General features: G+C 37.6%; 2 protein-coding genes across 9 annotated transcripts in view; both read right to left on the reverse strand.

Moving 5' to 3' along the window:
- The window catches only part of hmx2 (H6 family homeobox 2), a 34,629-nt gene that overhangs the window by 6,403 nt on the left and 8,745 nt on the right, over positions 1-19,481 (reverse strand). For 4 of the 7 annotated variants that reach the window (XM_079632738.1, XM_079632740.1, XM_079632741.1 and 1 more), the window contains exons 2-3: positions 19,360-19,425; positions 18,343-18,423 (exon numbers count right to left, since the gene is read on the reverse strand). The gene's annotated coding sequence lies outside the window, so the exon portion shown is untranslated. Of the gene's footprint in view, positions 1-17,487; positions 17,533-18,342; positions 18,424-19,359; positions 19,426-19,481 lie in introns of all 7 variants that reach the window. The other 3 variants (XM_079632739.1, XM_079632735.1, XM_079632737.1) reach the window with 1 other exon arrangement.
- On the reverse strand, positions 1,165-4,364 carry hmx3a (H6 family homeobox 3a). 2 transcript variants are annotated; one of them, XM_079632733.1, is made up of 2 exons: positions 3,431-4,361; positions 1,165-2,985 (listed from the first exon to the last, which is right to left on the reverse strand). In XM_079632733.1, exons 1-2 carry the CDS (start codon positions 3,714-3,716, stop codon positions 2,378-2,380), a joined length of 894 nt encoding a protein of 297 aa, XP_079488859.1. In that variant the 5' UTR covers positions 3,717-4,361; the 3' UTR covers positions 1,165-2,377. The 2 variants fall into 2 exon arrangements, with proteins under 2 accessions (XP_079488859.1, XP_079488860.1); XM_079632734.1 differs by having other exon boundaries at positions 1,344-2,982; positions 3,431-4,364.

Genomic DNA, 19,481 nt, shown 5'->3' on the forward strand with positions numbered 1-19,481 from the left:
TATATATTTTTAGTTTATGACAGTGGATCAAGGTCATCAGTAAGCCAACAGGGGGAAAAAAAAGAACTGTTAACAATGCCCTTGATTTGAAACAATATTTTACAGACGTTATCCGATCAATACTCGACAGGCAATAATGCCTCTGCGATCTATTAATTCACCGTAATGGGCTCGTGCTGAGCTTGCATTATATTATACGTCAATATAGGAGTTATGATTATTAGGCGACGGTATTTGAATGTGCTCTTGGCTGAGTGCTCAGACCCAACGCAGAGAGTTGATTTCGACTTTATAGAGGAAGAGTGCAATAGGAAGACCAATGCTTGTCGATGAGCATGACTGACCCATATTAAAGTTCTCTCGATGGTCCCTGTTTATTCAATTTTTTAAGCCTTTAGTTTTGGTAAAAGCAGGCTATGTTAAAACATTTCTTTACATATAGCCCACCTGAAAATAATTATAAGCCCTGAATATGAAGCCCTTAATTTTAAGATTTAAGGTATTAAAGTAATTTTAGACGGACCGTTTTAAAGGGGAGTTATTATTATTATTATTAGGCTATTATTATTAATAATTGTATTATTAAAATACACATATAACTATAACTATTATTATTATTATTATGTTGTTGTTGTCTAACCTATTCCACTGAAATCAATAATAAATGAACAGGTTGATGAGGCTGGTATAGCTAAATGGGTTGCACTAGCAATAAATTCATTACTTTTTTTCATACACTTAAAATAGAATGCATAGGAGTTCAGTTTTTACTCTTCAGTATCTCTCTCTCTCTCTCTCTCTGTCACACACACACACACACACACACACACACACACACACACACACACACACACACACACACACACACACACACACACACACACACACACACACACACAAAGAGCGGGGAAACTCTTAATGCAATTTCGCCAGCTCTCACCGATAATTATACGGTCTTATTGACAACGCGATTTTGCAAAACACAGCTTGTAGAGTCCGCCAGATTTAAAGGTGCACCTGCTTGTAATTGAGATGGTAATGGGTATTTCAGCTTGTTGAGGTGAAACAATTCCGGTTTTGCTGCAAGCTTGGTTTAGCTCGTGGCATTTTATATTTCATAAAATATGCTGTAACTCAATAAACAATAATAGAGAGATTTTTTTTACATTATTTTCTTTAATGTTTAGCAAGTCGCACTGACAAAATACATTATTAATTCATAAATAAACCAATTATCCCACGTATTGATTTAATTAATAAATTATTTACATATTCATTTATTTACATCCCTTTAAGAATGTTTCGTTGTTTTGAAATATATATAACTACTTCAATATAATTTTGAGACTACAGTGCTTCCTTCACACTGTAACTAGTTGGGGTTGTGCAATCTCATGTCAGTTTTGACTCCCATGTTGATTTCTTAACTCATGGCCTATATTATTTAGGCCTACTGAAATGCATGTTTTTTATTTGTACTCGCTAGTGTATTAGCGAGCATGTCCATATTTATAAACATTACCAAATTGTGAAAAAATGTTTCGCTTCAACACAGCAGTCGTGCCACAACGTTAATCAAGACATGTAGACTTTAATAGTCTCCGTTTATTTCACAACAGAATACAATGTAAAAAAAACTTAGCTATTACTGTACAAATGACACCTTTCCTCATTTCGGTTCGTTATATCTGTACATGTACATATACATCTGTAAATAATATAGATAAAAGTAAGTTTTTATTATTCGTGGTTGCGTGTCTTCAGTTTAACTGTAATTTCTGTCCGATATAGCCTATGATTGTCCATTGAACGCGGGACCAGGGACACAAAATCGTTTTCAGCAGTTATCTTCTCAACCCAAGAACTGTTTGGTTAAGAAAATGTGTCTAAAATACGAGTTTCAAAAAGAACATGTTGCCTAAATATATGGTCACACAGTAGTATTGCACATCCGTGTTCAGTGTGATTTTTCCCGGTGCTATAAAAAAAAACTTAACCAGGTGTATTAACTCTTTGACTCGTGTCAACAAGTTGACTTGTGAAATTTATAGATAATAATAATAATGACAGTAAATTAACGAATCATTGTAATTCACCAACCAACAGCGACATCAGAACATTCGCCTTATTTAGGCTATGTGTAGCCTAGTTTTATGGGTATATTTGTGAGTTGTAATGCAAAACAAAAATGTAGGGCTCAAATGCATGATAGTGCGTCTTTGTACATTTTCTTTTCTTTCGTTTTAAATTATTTTCTAAACAAAAATAGCTTTGTCTCTTGGTTTCATTTCCGCCTTTTCTCTCTTTCCCTCTTTTCGAGTCTCTGTAAAATTGTTTTAGTTACATAAGTTACATAAAAAAGGCATCTGTCGTCCTCTCAAACCGGTCTGAGGAGGGGCACGGAGGTGACGATGGGATGAGAGTAGTAAACCGGATGAGGGAAAGTGAGCAGCGGCTGGCTCACGGGCACGTTGCCCGCTGTGTTGGAGCTCTCAGAGGACGAGTTCTCGTGATACAGGATGGGTACTCTCACAATCCTTTGCGCTGCTGCGTGGCTCAAATTGGCGGCCTCCAGCTCTGCGGCCAGCTGACGTTTCCATTTGTTTCTGCGGTTCTGAAACCAGATTTTGACTTGGGTCTCTGTGAGGTGAAGGGAGGCAGCAAGGCCGGCGCGCTCCGAGCTGCTGAGGTAACGTTTCATGTCGAAGGTGGACTCCAGCTGGAACACCTGACTCCGAGAAAACACCGTGCGAGTTTTCTTTTTCCGACAAGGCTTCTTGTCCGCGCCGTCGTCGTTCTTCTTCCAGTCGTCCACGCCGCCTTCTTTTTTACCATCTTCGATGTCGCTCTCCTCGAGGACAATCTCGTCTCCACTTTTGTTGTCGTCTTCATCGTCCTTTGCGTCCGGGTCTGATTTGAGCACGAGCTCAGGTGAGTCTCGGTCGGTTCCCGTGTTCGGTGACGAGTCTCTCACTTTCTGTGCTGCTACAGTAAGAGAGCTTAAATTAGCATTCGTTTTCTTTCAGAAATGTATTAATATCAAGTTTCACAGGTCGCGTCACTTAGCCACATGACAGGTGCAAACAAGTGTGATTCGTACTGACTTAAAAAACTCAAGTGTTTTTAAACCTAAACATTGCATTTTAAAATAAAACTCGGTCACTTTTATATTTAAAGAATGAAAACACAGGTTATGATAATGAAAATAATGAAAACACGGCTTATGATAATTGCTACATGTAGCCTATGTTTATAATTTGGGCTAGCCTATATCTGTCAGGAAACATTTCCCAAACTATGTTCTGAGCTGACTTGCTTCTCATTAACATATGCCCCATTTGCTAGCAGAATCACGCTATTATTTCTGACGAATAACAAATCAATGCACACCACACAACAATCAGTTATAAGTTATCAAAACGTAGCCTACCTTCTGTTCTGTGAAGATGCGCAGATGCACTGAGTGTGTACGGGTACCACCATGCCGAGGCACGCTCAAGGTAAGCCGGTAACGCAAAGCGCTGGGTCGGCAACTCAAAGCGAGGAAAGTTAAATTCCCCAACCTGAGAGAGCGAGAAGCTGGCATCAAGTCCTGCTTTAGTTGAAGCCAAAATAGGCTTAGGCTTTGACGGCTTGCTGTCAGAATTGAGAAGATTTTTAATGAAAAACGGAGAGTCTTTTGCCGAAGCACATGTATCCTGGGTTGTTTCGGGCATGTTGCCTGGAAATTCGGGGTTATACTATATTTTGAAAATTGTTTAAAAAAAAAATCTTAAAAAAAAATAATCTTTTAACAGTTTGAAGGTCCTTGGTAAACTCTTCCAGTGTTGGGAACTTGAACGCGGTTGTTTACGGCCAGCACTGACGTTAAAACGAAAGACAATAACGCGGGGCGAGATAAACAATATTAATCTTGCTGATCATCTTCCGAGAGTTCCTTGGTGAAAATGATGCTCACCGCGTCCGTCTGGCGCCAGATGCTAATGATGAAATAAAAATGTCACCCGAGTTAAATGCAGAAAGTATACGGCGATTGGGCACGTACAATAGCAAATGGGATGAAGGGAGAGATGGGAAGTGGAGAGTCGGGAGAGAGGAGGGGCCTCCCAGACTCTTCGCGTTGGCTGCTGGGCTGAGAGTTCTCTCATGTTATTGGTCTTATATAGTCCAATTAGGTGGCAAATGAGGACGGACCATTAACACAAAGGAACAAGGATTTAGCTCAAGCGGTGCACCGATGAAGGCAATAGCGAAAAAGGTGGTTTAGGCCACATTGCAAAGTTAAAGTTGACTTTTTTTTATCATTGCATAGCCTATCAATAAAATGTTACATACTTTCTACATTTATATTGGCACATGACAATGGTGTAAACTGTTTTTAGGGTCAGATACATAGAAATGCACTAATAGATATGAGGAAAAAGTATTGAAAGCAAAACTAAATTTTCTTTTTTTACATAGGCCTAAATCTACTCTAATTTGCAGTTTAACATGTATAGGCTGGTAGCTCTAAAATGTTACACTATTAATATTGTATTATACAACCCTGTAGGATAGGCTTTGTAAACAATATGGGAAGCTATTTCTTTTTTATCATTAGGTGAAGCACATAGCGAGTGCAGTTTCAATATAAATCCCTTACAGATTTTTTAACGAATAGGCTATTGCTAAAATAAGGCGTATTTGTAATTTAGCCTACCTTTTGCACGCACTTTTAAGTATCCAAATAGATAAGTTGAAATCACTCTCTCTTTAAAGTCGTTTAACATTACTATTTTAATCTCAAATAGCCTATTTTCATAAGTTTTTTATTGCAACTAATTAGTGAGTTCGATCTTTATATTTGTAACATTTTAACTAATTGCCATCGGAGCAGAGTTCTAAGTATGAATTAACTTTACTGCATTCGTCTTAGAATCAAGTACTTCACAGTTTAACACACTGTAAAATAAAACTAACCACAAAATAAAACACAAAAATCTTTGATAGGTCATGAGGTCATACTTTTAATGCCACTGAATGCTGAGTTTGCTCGGGAACAGCACATTGTCACTGTCACACATACAACATAAAAATAAAATAAATACTACTACAACTAGCCTACTAGGCTACTAATAAAAAGTAAATAAATAAAATAAACCAGTGAACATATGTGCATGGCCCATCAGGTTGCCAGCTTTATCCATCTTTAATCAAACCCGCTCGTGTTAGAGTCTTCTCTCGACAAAGATAATAATAATTTGGTTTCTATAATTATTAACAAGACTGAATTGGACGCCATAAGTCACTGATTGAACGAGATGAGAGCGTCCTCTACAGGTTATAAAGAATTACTGCACGCTTGCAAAACAGCAAACCAATAAAAGCCAAGCTTGTTGCTGTAAAAAATACTTATATGAATTAAGCCTTTTGACAATAGGCGAGATCGACAGAGCAATTTAGTCCTGGATATAACTGATTATGATTACAATAGCATTATTATTATCATCATTATCATCATAATTAATACTATTACTAGCATATCTAAAGAGGAATTACAACTTAATCAAAACCACTGGCGCATTTGATTATGATATTAGGTTATTGATTGCTGTTCAAATTAAGCTGCATGGTAGGTTTCGCTAGTTTCACTGCATTTCTAAAGTGGTGACAAAACAGAAAATGTTTTCTAAATGTAAAATTTGATGAAAGGATTATTCTTAGTGTGTAAAAAAATAATAACATTATGGGATTGTGAAAACATTTTCCAAAGACAGCGAGTCGGAATAATTTGTAGCCTATAATTATTATTATACCGAATAATTGTAAGAAATGTAATTGTTGAACCTTATGCCACTACAAGTAAAATATTCAATGCAATAATTAAAACATATTTTGACCATGTAGCCTATGTGTAGCCTACTTTTATTGCATTATTATCGTCAAAATCTATAGGTTAGGTTCAAATAAGTCGTTCCCTAGCGCCATCAGGTGTTAGACGGGGTTTAGTCAGTGATGTTCAGGCAACTCCCCTCTTCAAAATACATATTTCGGCTATCAGTTTTAAACAAAAGGCTTATTTCTAATACCTTAGATGGATATAATAGTCTACAGATGTTTTTATATACAAAACTATAATGAGATTTAGGCTCAAAGGCAGGCCTAATTCATTAACTCAGTGTAACTAACAGCGCACAAATCCATGATGGACGCTACACACAACTATTAGAATCAGTGTTCGGTGCGTGCCTTTATTGGGGCTTGTGCCATGTAGGCTATGTGTAGATATTTCATATTAGTCTTCATCTCGGCTCTTTGTGTCTCTCTGCCTGGTGGGAAGATATAATGTTCCCCGACTTTTAGATTATTTATTTCAGAGCGTGGAGTTATTGATTATTTCACCAGGAAAATGACGAATGGCAGGACGGAATGACACGGTCAGCAGGTTCTATTAAAGAAATGATAGTATTGCTCATGGTTTGTTAAAAGGTCCAGTTTAGATACTTTATAGGTTTACATCCATCATCGTCTAACGACCCCGGGAGATGAGAAAAGCGCGCCGCGCTGTGACAATGACCAGACGCCGCTAACTTCGCGCTGTAATTGCCCACGTATTATATATAGATTTTTGTTTTGATATCTTGTGAGTTTCTCTCGTCTGGTCGAAATTGTGATAAAAGACATGAGTATAATATCGAAAAGCACCACACAGTGAAAAATGGGCGAGGAGGTATTCTAAACCTTTAAATCTTGGATTGTATACGCCTGGTACGGCAATGGCATTTGGTCGAGCTGACATCACTAAAAAACTATTAAAAGAACAATCTCGGGAATTATGATTATTTTTTAAAGGTAAATTTTGGTAATTTATGTGTACATTTAGGGAATCAACTCAAAATTGATCAGATACAGATTTATAAAAGATTTATTACACACATATATATATATTAGCCTATATTTATTACAGATTGAAAAATTATTTCAATCCATTAAGATCTGTTGATCCATATGACCATTATAAGAGGCTTCAATAATGCCAGACTAATAAAGTGTAGGCCTTGAATGCACTACAAGTTGCTTTGAATAAAACATATATGCTAAATGCACAAATATAAATAGACTAAGCACCATTAGCACACACAGTTTAAACATTCACTCCAAAATATCCTGATCTGTTTAACCGACTTGTACAAAATGACCACTGCATGCTCTTTCTCAGTGCATTAATGTCCGGCACTATTGAAACGAGGCATTAAAAGCTTGAAGGTCAGGCGGCTCGTCCCACTGTAATACACACAATGGATTTAAACATGGCATTTAAGTTGTAAAGGACTGACTGTGGCCTGGCCCTGACCTGGCCCACCTTAATTGGGATGGTGAAGCTATTGATTGGCTGAGAGATAGTTAGAGGCTCTGAGTTACAGCGTGATTAGCCAAGTATCAGTGAGCTGCTTTTATATGCTTATGGGGGCGCAGAGAAAAGAGCAGAATTCAATGTCACTTTGAGGGTGAGAAGAGGCTCTCGCCAAGTGGGTTACAGGTCAGTCTATGTCCGAACACTGGATTAACAATAGGCCATCAGGACCAAGGTTATCCATCTTGGCACATAATACACTATCTGCAGAAGTTGTGGTGGAAAGTGGAAAGAATTGAGTATAAATCAAATTCTAAAAAACCCAAAAGAGCTTTTTAATCAGCTCGTTGTCCTGGGCAGAGTCATGCTAAAGGGGTTGTTCAGCTAAAAATGCAAATGTCATAATTTACTCACGCTCATTTCACTCCAAATCTGTTTGACTTTCTTTCTTATGTGGAACACAAAGGAAAATATTTTGAAAAATATCCCAGTTTCAATTTTTTTGCCATACAATGTCTGACTTTCATTGTATGGACAAAACAATTAAAACAGTCTTCAATAAAAACAATTGTGAACAAGCCTTTAAAAAAATGATAAAGAATTGAGAAGGCATGCATGAATACAAGACCTTACATTTTGTAGGGTTAAATATGTGCTAGGTGATATATGGTCTAATCATTCTCATTGTGCTAAAGTTAGTATCAAGAATGTTTTGTCTGATGTACCACCTTGGGAACCGTGAATGTTGCTTACAGGTACAGAGATGTTCAACAAGTTCCCTGACCCTCAGTGTCCTACATTGATGCAATGATCTGTGTCTTCCTTGTGCCAACCAAGAACTAAAAGACCCCATTCATTCTTTCTGACATGGCTGAATCTGTGGAATGGCTTTGCAGCACCTGTCCAGGTTCACACACACACACAACACACACACACACACACACACACACACACACACACACACACACACACACACACACACACACACACTTCTGTAGAATATAGCCAGGTGTGAGCGTTCTTGGGCCAAGCGTTCTGACCGTGTGTCATTACAGCGCTGTAATCGGGTTGAGGCAGCAGTGGCTTCTCATCAGTGTCTGAAGGGAGATAGAGATATGGAGCCCGTTACAAATGGCCCAAATGCTCAGGCTCTGAGGAAGCCCATCAATAAAGCAATTTCTGGTGTCATAACAGCAGCGCTTTTGCTAAAGCTAACCTTTCAAAAAAACTTTTCCCTCTGCAAAGCACTGCAGCCCCGCCATTAGAGTCCTGCCTTGTGAATTTAATGGATTCCGTACAAATAATATTCCACCATAATGGAAAAGGTTGAGGTGGCTGAAGACGGATGAAGTCATAAACACCTATAATTGAGAATCAAAGACCGATAAATTTTAAACTGCTATCCATTTTCCTCTTTTTTTTCTTTTTTTTTAACTGCAGATGATGATCTATGTCATTCTGGCTGCAGGAAAATGGAGGAGATTATGGGTGGAAATTATAACAATAAATTTTCTAAACATACACCTTGATTATGCTTCGATTTTTTGCGAGAGAGCGCGAGAGAGAGAGAGAGAGAGAGAGAGAGAGAGAGAGAGAGAGAGAGAGAGAGAGAGAGAGAGAGAGAGAGAGAGAGATTGGGTTGGCCTGGTTGGCTGAAAGCTTGCTGGCTAAATGGCGCCATAAAATAGCTTCTGTGTGCTGTTTCGCCCGGAGAGGCCAGGCATGCCTGGAGGTGTCATTTTCTTCCCCTAAATGGGGGGAAATGAATTGTGTAATTTATTGCAAACTGAAGCACAGTGAGATTAGATCAGCATATCCCATCAAAGGCTCAACAATCAATCTGCTCTGCTTTAACAGCTTGAGACGCATAAACCAGGGCACCTAATGGCTTTCCAATCTAACAGATTGATAGACTTATCTGCTCCCAGGGGATGTATTAAGAAAATCGGCTACTTTCACACTCTTCCCCACCACTTCTGACAGAACCCACTTTTTCTCTCCCTTTCTTTCCCCACTCACAGCCTCGATTGTAGATATAGAGATATAAATACATTTCTATGAGATGTGATTCAAAAGAGGGGGGACGGAGAGGAGAAAAAGGCAGAATGGAGAGAGAGCCTGTTATTTGTTATTTAGATGAGCGTGGGGTTCGAGGGGAGGAGGGAAACTCTTTAATGAGCTGATTATTGCTCGTTGTTTGGAGCCGAGATGGTGAGCAGTCACTCAGAGCCACTTATGAACACATAAATGTGGCCATAGCAACCGACTTTTCCTGACTAAAGGAAACAGAGACACGAGCTGTAATGGGGTGGATTCATCAAACAAACTGAGTACAGTAATTAATACAGGTCATTTATAGAAGCTTTAATTTCATTGTCATGTCCTCAGATATACGCTTAAATACTTCAACATTATTCATTTTTTAACATGATTTAATTTGTATCATTAGCTATTAAATATGCATTTTAATTAAAATGTGAACCAATGCAAATAGCAGCTGTCATGATCAGCAAAAGGATCTTATATACCTGTCAAAAGTTTGGAAACATTCATTTTTTTAATGTTTTTGAAAAAAAGTATCTTAAATACAGTAAAAACAGTAATATTATTATAATTTTAAATAATTGTAATAAATACAAATAAATAATAATCATTTATTCCTGTGATGGCAAAGCTGAATTTTCAGCATCATTCAGTGTCACATGATCCTTCAGAAATTAGTATAATATTTTATATTATTATTATTAATGTTGAAAACTTTCAACTTTCAAAATTTTGATGCTTAACGTTTTTGTGGAAACAATGATACCAACGTTCTAACAATTGTGGACAGATTTAAAAAAAAGAGAGAAATAATACTTTTATATATATTCAATATATGAATATATTATAAATATAAATAGGCCTATATTAAAAAAGAAAAGTTATTTTATTTTATTTCCCAATATTATTATTTTTTTAAATTTTTTACATTGCATGTATTCATTTCAATATATTAAATATTATATATTTTAATGAATTTTATATAAATTTATACATTTTTTAAATTATTTTTTATATTAATTCATAATTATAATATTTAATATTTATATACATACATCTGTGTGTGTAATATTAATTGATTTAAAGTTCTTCATTTAAATCATACATTTATTTTACATTTAAAATAAATGTATACCATACGGTTTCCCAGTGCAGGTGTAGGATGACTCCTATTTGTCAGCCAGCCTGTCAAGATAAAATCTAAACCTCAAACACTGAGAGTGAATGAGATGCTATCAGCATGGACACAGAGAATAAAGATCTCCTACCTCCCTACATAATTAAGCAGCCACTGCCACCGCTCAAAGAGAGCAACGAGAGGGGGCTGTCTTAAAGCAGAGAAAGAGAGAAATAAAAGACAGAGATAGACTTCTATGAAAAAGTACTCATGACTGACATTCACGGGGATCTTATTCTAAAAATTAAACTGGCTAAATAAAGCCTACCACACTTGTACTCCTTAATAGAAAAATCGAATAGAGAATTGATAATCCAGGAGAGAATAGAATTCATCTTGAATGAAAGATTAAAAGCCCTTGTTAGTGTCACCACACAAATCCATTTGAGATAAGACTCTTTTTATTCGCCTCACATCATCCGTTCTTCATGACGGCCATATTGGATCTCACATCTGATTTGTACCAGAGTCCTGGGGGCAGAGGGGCATTTTCTCCCCATAAATATCAGTCTAGCCCCACATGGACCACAAATCAATGGCAAACAAATTTAGATGCAGTTCTCTCCCCCTACTACACTACACCTAACACACACACACACACACACACACACACACACACACACACACACACACACACACACACACACACACACACACACACACACACACACACACACACACACGTTAACATTTTTATGAAAGACATGACATATAAGTTATGCAAAGTATGCAAGCTTAAACTTAGCAAATACTGAGCACAGTGAGTGATTCTGATGCTACAGCCGCAGGTGTATAATTCAGACACTTATTTTAATTATCTTAAATTAGAATGATAATAAATGACGATGATAGCCCTGATGGAGGTGGCGATAACGATGACTCGCTGGATAATGATGATAATGACAATGAGCGTGGATGAATATGACGATAATGAATCTTTGTAATTGTGTATTTTCTTACAGTAAATGAAGTATATCTGAAACAAAAACAACTCTATAGAACGCAACATGAACAAAACAAATAAAGTGAATCCAGGCCATATTTTCTGATATTTAGCTGTTTGTATGTCAATTTCAAGCTGTCTCCAAATGAAAGTGTACTATACGAGGGACGATCTGTTGCGGTCAAAATGAAGCATTGATTATTTGTAAAAACATAAGCGCAAATCAAATCAGTGCTCCTAGGAAGAGATGTATGGCCACACACCTGCACACACATGAGAAGTGAGCCAATTATCGACCAATTGATTTTATGCACAGCACATATTTCCCCCTGCTTTAATTCTTTTTGTTCAATGTTAAGATCCTTTTTTTCTTTTCTATTTTCAACAGTGACTGTATCCTATGCTGCCATAAAGCCCTTATTCCCTGGTTACAAATGAAACCTTTCCCTCGACCTCTTATATATTTTGTTCCCTATTTCGCTTTAATAGCACTAAAATTGGTTACATATTCTTTTACAGTCCCCAGATGCCATTGCGCCCATGTTGTCATTCGATTATTTATAGAAAACTATTACATACATTAGCGGCTTACTTCCCCCATGCGGCCTACAACATTTTTTTTTTCTTTTAGAAAAGCACAAAGATGATTCTTTAAAGGTCTAGGCCTGCTATTGTAGTCTTTACTGGACCAAAGATCAAGGTGAATAAAAGTGCATGTGTGTCTGATAGCAGAAAGATGTAAAAAAGAAGCAGAGTTGTGAAAGTGTAAGAAGTGATAGGATCTAGAAAGAAAAAGCAGTGTGATAGACCCATTCAAAGAAAAGAAAAGAAAAGAAGCCTCACAAGATACCAGAATCATTGAAAAAGAGTAAAAAGGGAGAAACAGAGAAAGATAGAGAAACAGAAAGGGTGAAATAGATTGAAGCTTAAATTGCCCAAAAAATCTGTAAAAAATTAAATGACACATATTACACAGAAGTTTGAAGTCAGTATAAGTATGATTTTTTAAAGAAATGAATACTATTATTCAGCAAGAATGCATTACATTGATCAAAAGTGGCATTAAAGACATTAATAATATGTTTTCTATTTCAAATATTAGTTGTTTTGAACTTTTTATACAGCAAAGAATCCTGAAAAAGAAAATCCTGAAAATCCAGAGGAGCATTACGCTGCACAACTGTTTTCAACATTGATCGGAAGAAGAAATGTTTCTTGAGCACCACATCAGCATATTATAATGATTTCTGAAGGATCATGTGACACTGAAGACTGGAGTAATGATGCTGAAAATTCAGCATTACCATTCAGAACCGCACACTTGCATACCCCTCTTACTATTAGACAAATAATAATAATAATAACTTTATTTTTATATAGCGCCTTTAAAGCAGCTTCTCAAGGCGCTTTACATAATAGAACAGACATATTAAAATACAATACACACAAGTGAAAAAAAAAATAAAAAAAAATAAAAGCTAACCTAAAAAATGCGTTTTTAAATTAGTTTTAAAATTACTTAGAGTCTGTGCATCTCTGATATTTTGAGGGAGTGCATTCCAGAGCCTAGGAGCATAGGATGAGAAAGCCCTGTCCCTTACAGTGCGCAACCGAGTCTGTGGGACTGCCAATAGACCAGCTTGTGAAGAGCGTAAGTGACGCTCAGGTGTGTATAAAGTTAACAGTGCAGACAGATACTGAGGGGCCAGGCCATGCAGTGCCTTATATGTGAGCATAAGGATTTTAAAATCGACTCGGAACCTGTGGTAATATGGGGAAATATGGGGAAAATAGTAAGAGTAGTATGCTATGTGGTTCCGAATTCAACACAAGTTCTGTCATGAAACTCTAGGTGGCACATGCTGATGGGTCCTTAACGCAACCTGATGTTATTTACATCGTTTACTACATGGCACAAGCTGATTGGTTCCTGTCACATCTGCAGCCAATGAGCTTGCTGCTAAAAATTTAAATAGATGGTTAGACCCTCCACCTTCCCCAGCTCCACCTGTATAGGTCTGCTATCGCTAATTTATGTTATTTGTGCAGCAGTATATGTCTTACATACCACAGCAGCGTATTAGTGTTTGTAGTGGCAAGTAGGCAATAACAACAGCAATAGTCAACAGCAGCAGCAAAATCAGCAGCAGCAGCAGATCTATTGGGCCCATGAAATACATTAATATAATGTAAATATAAATATATATAAAATGTTAATATAAGAGGATGGTCAATATTTGAGCATTTACTTACTCAAAATTAACGACACAAAAAAAATCATCAGCCTCCCAAAATTTTAAATCCCTGAGAATTCAGACAGACAGAAACATTGATTTATTGGGTTTCGTTTATCTACGGCTCTTTATCCATTCTCTTTCATTGCTTCTTTATGTGAGCCCCAAGTTTGTGTTCATAAACTCCCTGCTTCTCTGTGCTCTGGTTGGTTTGTCACTGATGTAAAGGTAAAATGCGTGTTATTAATGATCTCCCCAACTGCACGCTGGCATGGTACAGTGCGTGTCATGTTTAAATTCCTCCCCCTACATGCGTTGGAACACAGACTCACGGGAGGCCCAGCTGCACTAGGCCCAGAGATCGATAAGAGGTCAAGGAGGTCGAGGGTCATTCCTCCCTCCCATTATGACCTGGCCACTCACCTCATATGGTGACTAACGAGGCCTACTGGGTACAGAGCAAGATAAGAGCAGTGTTCAGGGAAAGTGAATAATACTAGAGGGCCTATTCATTCAGAAACAGAATACAGAGGTAATGGAGTACTTCCTTGTTACAGCGTCAACTTCTGTGGAGTATAAATAAAACATACTAAGCACTGTGATGTGGAAAGCAAACTGGACCTTTGTTTAAAAATGATAGTAGAGACTGGGCTACAGAAAACACTGGGCGGAGGGTCATTGCTCAATGGTAAAATATCATGTGGTGCTATAGAAAACAGTTTCTAAAAGAGTAGTTACTGAAACCAAGAATGGAAATTAACAGGTTTGGAGGTGCAGAACATCTGCTCTGCAATGAATAGTTATAGTCTGAAAAAGAGATAAGGAGTCAATTAGACATGATTATACCAAGGATCAGCTGTTATCAATAATCAATACTCTATTGGATCTCTTTAACCTGAGATGTCCTATGTGTCTGGATGCTACTTAATGTTTGTAATGCAGACAGTCAACCACACAAACAGCAAGTCCATACAATAATACATTATTAAGAGCATCGTTTTAGTTTTACTTCTGTTAAGTCTTTTAGAAACTGTTTTTCTATAGCGCCACGTTATATTCATGACCTGGATCATGACTTTTTTTCTTCTGCCAAAAGAAGATATTTTGGAAAAAAATTATAAGTGATTTATTTTGTCAATATTAAAGTTTAATGTTGTTTGGAACAACATTCTTAAAAGATTTTCTTTTGTGTTCTGCAGAAAAAAAGTCATACAGGTTTGGAATGACATGATGGTGAGTAAATTATGAACTGTGAACTGTACTTTAATAATGAGTTAATACAAACATCTACGTAATCTGCCGCAAATTTCATGGAGAAAACCATCTTGACTGTGAACACAATTACATACACTTGAATTGTTTGTGCACAGGAAGACTACAACGAAACTAAACATTCCCCAAATTCAGCATTAAATCAACTGATCCCAATACTCAACCTACTTTTTGAGAATTTAAAAGCCATTTCTAATGAATTTCCCTGGTTCAGTGCCCCAAAGTGGCAGGGAGGCGCAGGGGTGGTGCCGCTGGATGCACTCCACTGTATCCGCTGGCTTGTGTAGAGCCATGTGTTTTAAAGATTTGACAGAAGATGCTCTAAATTATCTGCCTTCAGACAGTGCTATCCATTAGTTTCCCTCTCAGCGCCGAGCATGAAATGCGAGTATTGGGGCAACTGTGCGTTGGGAGATATCATTCAGGACTATGAGCTATTGCCAAGCGCTGACAGTCAGGATAAATGCCCCCACTTTTCAGGCTGTACAAATGGCATTTGGCCACAATAATTCAGCAAAGGACAGTTCATTCCCCATCCAGAGCGACTGGACCCAGTCAAAAGCTATTACAGCATCTTCTTTATTAGTGCCTATGGTTTTGGTGTAGAGATCCTCAGATAAATACAGCTAAAATGCCACTTCACTCAGAAATATTGGCCCATTCCTCTGTTGCCTGACTGGGCCCGAATGGCAGCCTGTTTCAGACATTATAAACCTTTCTAAAGTCACACATTGCTCCTGCCAGCCATCTGTCATGATGTAAGTACCATCATTTGCAGACCAATAGAAGTGATCAGTAGTTTTTCCCCCAGGCTCCAAGCGAGGCATCATAGTCAAAGGAATTGATTATCACTTTATCATTTAAGTATAGCTTGCTTTAAAGAATAATAACTCACATTTAAGGTGCCAAATGGCTTTGCATATAGCTCAAAACGCCGGCCATTTAAGAATAATTGTGTAATTCATCATTTGTGACGTTGCTTTATAGTTTTTTGCATCTCGGCGGGGCTAAAGAGCTCGACGGAATAGAAGCGTGCTGTCACCTGTGACGTTTGAAAATCTCTCCAGCGAAGCTTTAATACTTTGCCAGAGGGACGCGCGCGCGTTCAGACTTCATAAGGTGACAGCGGTTTTATCGTGCGTCGTCTCGTAAAGGCACGTCATCTGTAGGACGCGCCCGACACTTTTATTAAACAGCTATTCACCGCGTGCGCGCCGAGAGATGTGCAAAGATAAATCCTCATGAATAACTGAACTGTCTGTTTGAGGTTCGGTGTGTCATACAAAAGTTAGAACGTGATCCAAGCAGCACATATACAATGATGAGGTACAATAATAGCTTTTTAGGATATTTGACTTTGTATTGTGTTATTTAAATGAATACAATGGCTATAAATAATAACCCATTCAGATAGATAGATCTCAGATTTCATATAGGCCTACATGTAAATTAACCTATACGCATAATATGAACAGTCTTACTTGCACTTTTCTTAAGGGAATAAATAAAGTTTACTTTACTCTTTGCTTTTGTACTGGCATTCCTTTTTTATTCCCTTTAGGCTCCATTGCTTTGATTTCAATGCAATATTCCAATCAGCCAGATTGGCCTGGACTTTTAGAAAATGAGATCTGGCATTCGACTAAATGAGAATTTCCTGTACAGAGACATTCATTGGTTCACGCAGGAAATTAATGATAAAAAAAAACGCCCATCTTTGTGTGTGGCGTGCGTATCGCTGCTAATCTGCGCCTTTGTGCAAATGTAACCAAGGCTGCTCTTTGGCAATCGAGCGCAACGCCACGGCTTTGAGAAAAACCACTTGTTCTGTCACATAATTAGAGATCTTATACCCGCTTTGTGAGAGGGGGGAGAGAGAGAGGGTGGAGGGGGCCTTGTTTGCCCATTTAAAGTGTGATTCAGATAATAGTGTTCTCATCAAAGGTAGCAATTACATTCATTACACAGGCGGCCGCGAGGAAATTAAGTGGCAGGAAAATGAAAAGCTTAATATGTACTTCCTTTATCCTATTTCTTTCCCTTTATCTGCTTCTACACACGCCCCGTGTCGCACAAGGGTGGGGGGTGTAAGATAGGGTCTCTCCAGAAATAAATAGTCTTGGGGGCGTGAAGAATAAATCCAGCAGTGATCCTCCTTCACCCTTTAGCAGTAATGATTTGGCGTTGGGGCAGCCGTTTCTATAGCTGCGCTCTTCAGGCAGGATTAAAAGCCTTTCTTCGGGGGCTAATGTCCACGGCAGCCTTTAAATGACTCCAGCATATGATTGGAGTCTTAAAAAAGTGCTCAGGGGCCTTCTCCAAATTAATACCCAATTCCTTTTCAGGAGAAAATGAATTGTTTCGCGTTCTATAAAACCACAAACAGCACATAAATCAAGCGCTTTGGAGAGGAGAAGGGGGCCCGCTCATTCAAAGGCTTTTAAATGTGAATTAGAGTGCAACGGGGGGACTTGGTCTGACTTACCCCCGAGCAGGTGTCGATGGAGCGGCTTCAGACTCTCTGCAGATGCTAAATTAAAATGGAGAGTGAGAAGGGAGGAAACTAAGCTGGACAAACAAATTGAACTGATACTCATTTGTGACCGAGTTACTTCAAGTCATGAAGTCTGTGCGGAGTTCGAAGGTGTAATGGAATATTTGGACACTATAAGTGGTTGTCAAAACCAAAAAGAAAGAAAGAAAGAAATGGCATTTATAAAACATACTGCAACATCGTTAGATACCGAAACAATATTTTTCTAGATTTCCAGAATCTGATGTCGACCAAGCTGATAGACAGCTAAGAAACAAATTAACTGTTATCATCAACTATTTTTCGCATGTAGGCCTACTGTTGCTCCCCGGCTTTGAAAACAATAACGCTTCATGAAAAGAAGCCCACTTGAAACCCCAATTAATCTTTTTCAACTGACAAATTACTGTCACCCTGCTTGAATTATTTAAGGGGAAGTGGCTTCACGGGAAACCTGAGCATAATTAAATTGCTATAAAATAACATTAGTGTGGACAGGCCATTAGGAAGTGTTGTAATTGACTGCTTCAGGGGTCGTAGTTCAACCCCACAAGGTCAGGCTGTCTTGCCTGCCTTTGGATCAGTTTACGGCGCTTTTCACTGAAACGCACATACTGTAAATACTGCACCTCATAGTAATATCTAAAGTATAATTCTCCCTCAATAATGCTAATATAACAGTGCACTTTGAATCAAGACTTCTCAGCTGATGCATATGCAACAATCAAAATACTGACAACTCTCATTATGCTTTGAGCATAATAAAAGAAAAAGAAAAAGTGTGTATATCAAAACATACAGGCCTACCTTATTTCACTACACGGTCATCACAACTTGACATCCTGCGCCATCTAGTGTCCTAACTGTGAAATGAAGCTGGATTCAGCCCTGTTTACAGTAAAGTATAGAATTAGACATACAACAGCAATGATATGCTTTTGGTATGAAGAATTGTCTGTTTGAGATGCAATATCTGTGGAAAAGTCTAAAGAAAAACAGTGTAGAAAATAAATTATAAAAACTGACAAATATATATATATAATATATATATATATATATATATACAATTTGTTAAAATTTTAGCCTACGATGAGAGCAAGGCAAGTTGTTCTCTGGTCATCTGAACCATGATCACAGAGAATGAATTGCCGCATGTTACACTAGAACCCTCTCATTACAACTCTGAAGAGTGTCATAAGGATCCAAAGCTCTCGCTCTAACTGGTCATTTGTCACACCCTCTTCAATGGTTTTCCTACAACCCTGACACAAATGGGGCAATGCGATCTACGGCTAACTTCCCCTCTTGTTAAATATTAAACGCTATGAAACATAAATGAGCCAATCCTGCTATTTAAAGTAATGCAATTGGCTCAAGTACTCATCAAATTGCCCAAGACATTTGAATATAGAAATTATCCATGTATTTAGCTAATCTGGTAAAAGGTGATGAATCATCAATGCACTTGATGCAGAACTCTAAAGTTTTGTTTTTATTTTTTATGGATCAATGCTCTTTTGCAGTACATTTTGGATATGAATATCAATTAATATGATTAAGATGTAATGTAAGAAAGTATTAAAAAGCAAAAATGGTACACAACACTTTCAGAAATAAGCTTTTCATTAAAACACAAAAAGAAAATGAACAGGGTCCTAACAGGATGGAAATAAAGTCATTGTTCAAGGAAGGACTGAGAATGAGAGTTAAGTTAAATTTAATATTTTAAATCTTTTTAAATATTTATAATATCGTACAGATTTATGTTGCTAATGACAGCATGTTTAATGTGACAGCAAATTAAACTCCATTGTAAATACTTACAAATATTTGTGCAGTTGTTTTCCACCAAAACGATGTCCTTTCGATGGCGTCAGATCAGGAACATGGCTTTTGATATTTGAAATAAAGGAATATTAGAGCATCAGGGAGCATGAGTATCAATT

The sequence above is a fragment of the Phoxinus phoxinus genome, assembly GCF_949152265.1.
Source record: "Phoxinus phoxinus genome assembly, chromosome: 13".
Classification (NCBI taxonomy): domain Eukaryota; kingdom Metazoa; phylum Chordata; class Actinopteri; order Cypriniformes; family Leuciscidae; genus Phoxinus; species Phoxinus phoxinus.

Coding starts and splice junctions, on each gene's coding strand:
- hmx3a (XM_079632733.1), bottom strand. CDS start 3,716: ATGCCCGAAACAACCCAGGATACATGTGCTTCGGCAAAAGACTCTCCG. Junction 2,986..3,430: donor GCATCTTCACAGAACAGAAG/GTAGGCTACGTT, acceptor CTCTTACTGTAG/CAGCACAGAAAGTGAGAGAC.